Genomic DNA, 6000 nt, shown 5'->3' with positions numbered 1-6000 from the left:
AGGTTTTTTCTATAATTTTACTTCAACGACTCCAAAGTTTTATTAAGAATAAGAATATATTTTCAAAGTTTCAAACGGGGTTTCGTAAGTATATGGGGACTTCGTTAAACGCTCTTATTATCTCCCACATATTTGCTCAATCTCAAATATTAGATTCTGGTACAGTCTATATGGCTGCACTTGATATGAGCAGTGCTTTTGACTCAGTCATAAGAGAGGTTTTATGGTTAAAACTCTTAAAACTTGGTTTTCCAAAAAGAATGATTCAACTAATTGCAATGTTACACAACCACACGACATATCAAATTAGGGTAACCAGAGATGGCGCATTAACTGCTCCTATTTTGACTATGACAGGAGTTAAACAAGGCTGTAATATGGCTGCCACTCTATTTAATTTATACCTTTGTGATATGGATATGTTGTGGAAAGAATCTGGTATGTTTCCTGTGAAACTAGGGGAACTGAAAATTTCATGGTTATGTTTTGCAGATGATATCTTACTTTTTGATCGCACTCCTAGTGGACTACAGTTAAAACTGAATCGATTTGCTAAATATGCAGCTTCTCACAATCTATTACCCAATTCTTCAAAATCACAAATTGTGGTATTCCGAAATTTTAGAAAAATTAAATCGTACAAGTGGCAATTAAATGGCATATATATCGAATGCGAAAAATCAATTCGATATCTGGGGTATCCCCTAAATGTCCAGTACTCTCTCAAATTTTGGCAGAAATATCTAAAGATGAAGGTCCGTCCACTAGTATCGATGATGAAGATCATGTTGAGTACAATCTGTGAATTTTCGTTGCAACCACTGATTGATTTCTATTTATTGAAAGTGGAACCGATCCTTTTGTATGGGTTAGATATATGTCTTCATGACGTAGGGGCCATATTGAATCAAATTCAGGGCAGTGTGTGGAAAAGTGTTTTGGGGCTATCTATATCAGTTCCCAATTCTATAATTAAGGCATGAACTTGGTCTAGTATCTCTAGCAGCCAGATGGGTTTGGAGAAAATTATCACGCTATGCTGATATTATGGCACCTCAAAAGTATTCTCTTTATGAGGACTTATATGGGTTGGTTGTGCTGTCCAAATTAAAATCCATGTGTGCGTTTGTTAACCAAATGAATCTAATCCTCGTAGATTGTGAATGCACTATTTCTGACCTAGTAATGAAACTCCCAAAAGTCAAAAGAAATCTTTTTGATCGGGACTGGTCAAACACCTTAGATTGTAACAATTCATATCATCTGTATGTGGAATATGCTAAAAGGCCACGTAGTAGAGATATGAGATCGTCGTATTTGGTGTTATGTCCATCAAGTAAGATACGGAGAGCATATTTAAGGTTCAAATTAAATCAATATCATACACTTGAAAGAATCTACCAGTGGCGTATCTATAAGGGTGCCTTTTCAAATCAATACTGTCGCTTTTGCGATTATGACATCAATGAAACCATGAAACATCTTGTTATTGAATGCATTTTTTTTTTAACAGGATAGAAAAAATCTATTGGGGAAATTTGCTCCGAAAGATACTGATATCTCCAAAACATCCTTATGGGACAGTTGTATGTATGGAGGGAGCATGGCACTTGTCATTTCGTTAACTCGCTTGCTGAGTAAAATTGAAAATGCGTTAGAAAAGGTGAATGTCTACTCTAACCCTAAAAGTTAAACCTGTGCAATTTTTTTTTTTTTTAAAGGTGTGGTCTATCGAAATTTTGGTATGTTTGGGGTAGGCCAATCTTAATATGGGTATGAGAAGGTTGCGCAAAGTAATAAATCATAAAGATATAATGTAAATTTCTGAATTAACAATGCTAAATTTTAAGTTGTAAAGAAATGGTTGATGATCTAATTGTCATTCAATAATTTTAATGATTAATATATGAAAATTTCAAAGTTTTGTAAAAGTTTGCTTTTTTGTAAAACTACAAGCAAAAACGCTTATGTCTTTTAAATAAAATAAAAAAAAATTGGAGCACTGGCAAGACGATAGAGTACATTCCTAATGGTCCACATAAAGGAGAAGCCAAAATATAGACGCAAAAGGTACTACAATGCCCCAAGACAGGTCAAAAGGGAGATAGGAGGAATGCCAGGGTGCTGGGAAAGTGTATGGACAAGTAGACACAAATGATGGATGGGGAGAGGGAATAGTAGGGAGAAAAGCACACGTGATGCTAACAGTTCCAGTAGAAGTAGTACAAAGGGAAAACGATGCATGCCTCCATGAGTGGAAAGCAAGTGCACAACTGCTCACCTGGGTGGAGACTGAAGCTGGTGCTATGCCAATTCTACCACTCAAGGGTGCTTCAATGTGTTTCCAGAATTATGGTCCAGTGAAGGTTGGAGAGAACAAAGGATGCAAGCGAATATCGAAGCTATCAGGCATGAAGGTCGGTACTGCAGTGCTAATGGACCATTACTGGGCCAGCGGGTCAGTAGCATACATGCAATTGCCGCTGAATTGGGGAGGAATATGTTCTCTAGTGCAGATAAACACAGCAGTATTAGTATTACCCATAAAGGACATACAAGTAGATGGGTTCCCGAAAACAGATGTTCATCAAAGGAAGAAGAGATCTGTAGAGCTGACGAGAGTGAAGAGAGGAAACCATGCTTCATCAAAGATAGAAAATGCACTGGATGCAATACCACCAGAACATAGGCTGTTCAGCTGGACCAGGATGTTCTTTGCGTCCATCATTCCAGCGGTCCAGGCTAATGTGAACGCCAAGTTGCTCCAAATCACACGATAGGAACTGATGCAGACAATAAACTCAACTGTCAAGGGGTACAACGCCATCAAAGAAGAATTGAGATCTGTCAGATTAATTGCTCCCCAGAACCTCAGAGACATGGAAGAAGGCGTTTGCGCCAAGATCGGGCCTTCCTGTTGCACATACACACCCACCCACGATGAAAGAAAAATTGAACCCTAACTGAAGCTATCACACAACTAACAGACTTGCATGCTAAAATGGAGGCAGAAACAAATGCTATAGGGCCAGACAACGAATGGTTATCATACATCTTTTCCTGGATACCATCATGGATGGCCAATGGACTGAAAGTACTGGTAGCATTGGTAATAGTGTTATTCGCCTTTTGTGTCAAGAGTAGCAATATCACAATGCAGGAAAACTGCAGGGTTGGAAGTATTACTGGACGTAGAGACAGAAGAGGACGAGGAAACAAAGATACTTAATGCGTTGAAGGCACAACTGACAGTGTCCTCTGTTCCCGCCAGGCACAGTGTTTGCGTTTCTTTCAAACTCACACGATTTGGGGGGGAAATGGGTATAGTGCAACTCTGGTGGAGACTGCAGCTGCATGACCTGGAGTCCGAACGACTATGCAAGTTAAAATGGACATCTAAGAGGAGTAACGAAGATCTGGATCCCAAAACTGTACGTGAACACGGAGATTTGATTCAGGAGTGTGCTCGACTTGTCGACCAGAGGGGTTTGAAGATGGGGACCCAAATGTGGCACTCAGGACCCCCACTCGACTTGCAGCCCGAAGGTAGAGAAATGCACAACACTTTTGAGCCTGTCATCACCATCATGGATGGATCGCAGATGTGAGAAACGTTACTCGCTCAGACAACCATTCAAGCGATATCCAATTGACAATATGGAGGAGATACAGTTGTCATCGATCAATCAAGGTGACAGACTAAAACCTCGAAAAGCTGATGATGGCACGACTGACATGACATAGATTTGTTAAGACATGAAGTAGCTAGGCATCCATGCATGAAGTTACACAAACACTTCAGTCTATTGCTGATAGACACAAAACAAATGCTTATGAGCCATAATAGTTAGAGGACCGATACACTTACACTAGTAACTCTTTCGCTATGCGGAAACAGCAAGACTCAAAGAATACATACAATCAGCTTGCTCATGCTTAATTGCAACAAACATGAACACCCATAAGAACCAAGATGGAAGCCATAGGTGCAATGAAGTGAATGGGGAAGCAGGACAAACTTCACAATAGAGGGAAAAGCTGACAGTCTGATCCAGCTAAAGGTAGACATACAGAGCAGCTAGCGCAGACACGGTTTACACCCGCGCCAAGAACAAGCCGAGACAGAAAGTATCCAGTTTACTATGGCGATAAGACACCTGCAAAAAATATGGTCTAAAACCCTCATAATCACAAGCAGGAGAGAGCTCCATTTCGTGGTCTACACACGTGAGCTGAAACAACGGGACAATGACTATTCATTTGAGGCAAATGGGGAAAACTGTTCCCATCGAACCAAAGGTGGAAAGTTACAGTTGCTCCACAGGCTCATAGCTAGAGTTTCTTTCTCAGGGCTTATGGCGATCAAAGATGGCAACTTGTTGGGAACATACAGCACCTTCGTAATTGTTCCCATTCCCCTGAAGAGTTTCACTCAGCATGGTAGCTGTCCAGGGTCCCAAGACTGGGAATACCGGTTCTGACCAATCCTTAGCTACCTTTCACGTTAGAGCGCACAATGTTGCAACAGCCATTAATTTGACTGTTAACCTGCCACTTTGTAATTGTAACATTCAGAGGTGGTTTTAGGTAGAGGTACCAGATATGGCTATCCAATGGTTATACTAACCCCCGTTTATTACATGTATAGTTGTCCTAAACTGATAAATTTCCTTCCCTGATGGGCTTTGGGGGATGCAACTTGTTTGATGATGTCACTAGCCTTTAAAACGGTGTAACACATGTTTGGAGGATGAAAGCTTTTGGAGACATTGTGCTGTCCAATTGCGATCCCTGTAATTTTTTTTATTGGTAGTAAAAGACTGTATATTTTGTCCCATGGCTAGGTCTTCTGTTCTTGCGTCAGGGATTTATGTGGGGCCTAAGCACCCTCTTGCTGGTAATCAGGGTAGCTGCCAAGAGTGCCCCTGCCGCTCCTTGACAAAGGTGTGGCGACACCCGGGACAGAATTAAAAACTCAACATAATAATGACAAGCTGCACTGACAAAAGACAGCATTGGATCTCGGACACGTGCTTCCAATTGGAAGCACGCGCCATGAGGTGCACACCCAATTGTCCCGCGTGGGTTGTTTTAAGATCAGCTTCTGCAATTACCATTAATGCTGCACGTGCTAGAAGCAAAAAGAAACGTAGTCTCGGGCTGCCGGTACACGTACTGTAGCAGTCAGCAGTTCCGGTCGCGGTGGCTACCGTTTTATACGAATGCTCACACTTAGAGCGGACAGGCTGCCAGCATTTACCTGTTTGGAGCTGCCCTCGGGGTGACTGCGCAGGAAGTGCCCGTCGGCCCCCTTCCTGCAGCTGCATCTGGCTGTAACCTCCCGCAGCCAGCAGCACTATAAGCCATTACGTCCCGGGCCGGCCCCCTTGAGCGGCCGCCTCCTTTTCTTTAGTCCCCCATGCCCCGCCCGGCTTCCTGCCCCTGCCTTGACTGTGACGTCGCTCTAATAGCGGTAAAAGGCGGGTATTTTCTTTTGTACGAGGATCCGTAGCTGCTGTCTGAACACCTTTGAATTGAAGACTGGGCTCCGGGACCCGGCCTGCCTTCCCACCCTGCTTTTTAACCTTTCCTGCCCCCTGACGGACGGACCGATCAATTGAACCGAGCACTGGAAGCAGCCAGAACGACTTCTGTGAGGAGATACGTAAGGGCATCAATAGCAGCATCCCTCCCTCGCTCGCTCCAGGGTCTCCTAAACCAGATCACCGCTGCAGCCTGCGCTGGTAGTGCAACGCCACCCGCCGCAGCGTGCTCTTGCAATCTGCAGACTGAACTAGGGCTACTGGCGAGCCGCTGACACTTCGAGCATGGCTCCGCCGGTCAGCGGGCCACTGCGGTGGTTGCTGCCTCTGTACCTCGTGCTCCCCATGGCTCTGTCTTCTAAGCTGAACATCCCCAAAGTGCTGCTACCATACGCCCGCGGCACGAAAATCAACTTCACGCTGGAAGCTACTGAAGGCTGCTACCGATGGTGAGTGC

The 6000-nt window shown here is 43.4% G+C and overlaps 1 protein-coding gene across 1 annotated transcript in view; it reads left to right on the top strand.

The window, feature by feature from the left end:
• The first annotated feature begins 5411 nt into the window (after positions 1-5411).
• Positions 5412-6000, top strand: part of NUP210 (nucleoporin 210) — a 1233892-nt gene continuing 1233303 nt past the window's right edge. Inside the window, exon 1 of the mRNA XM_069643978.1 lies at positions 5412-5992. Coding sequence (XP_069500079.1) covers positions 5829-5992 — 164 coding nt within the window. The 5' untranslated portion in view covers positions 5412-5828. The remainder of the gene's footprint in view (positions 5993-6000) is intronic.

Source organism: Ambystoma mexicanum, chromosome 2p (genome assembly GCF_040938575.1).
Source record: "Ambystoma mexicanum isolate Mex_15411 chromosome 2p, UKY_AmexF1_1, whole genome shotgun sequence".
Taxonomy (NCBI): Eukaryota; Metazoa; Chordata; class Amphibia; order Caudata; family Ambystomatidae; genus Ambystoma; species Ambystoma mexicanum.
The sequence above is the reverse complement of the archived record's forward strand: the minus strand, read 5'-3'. Positions and strand labels throughout refer to the sequence as shown.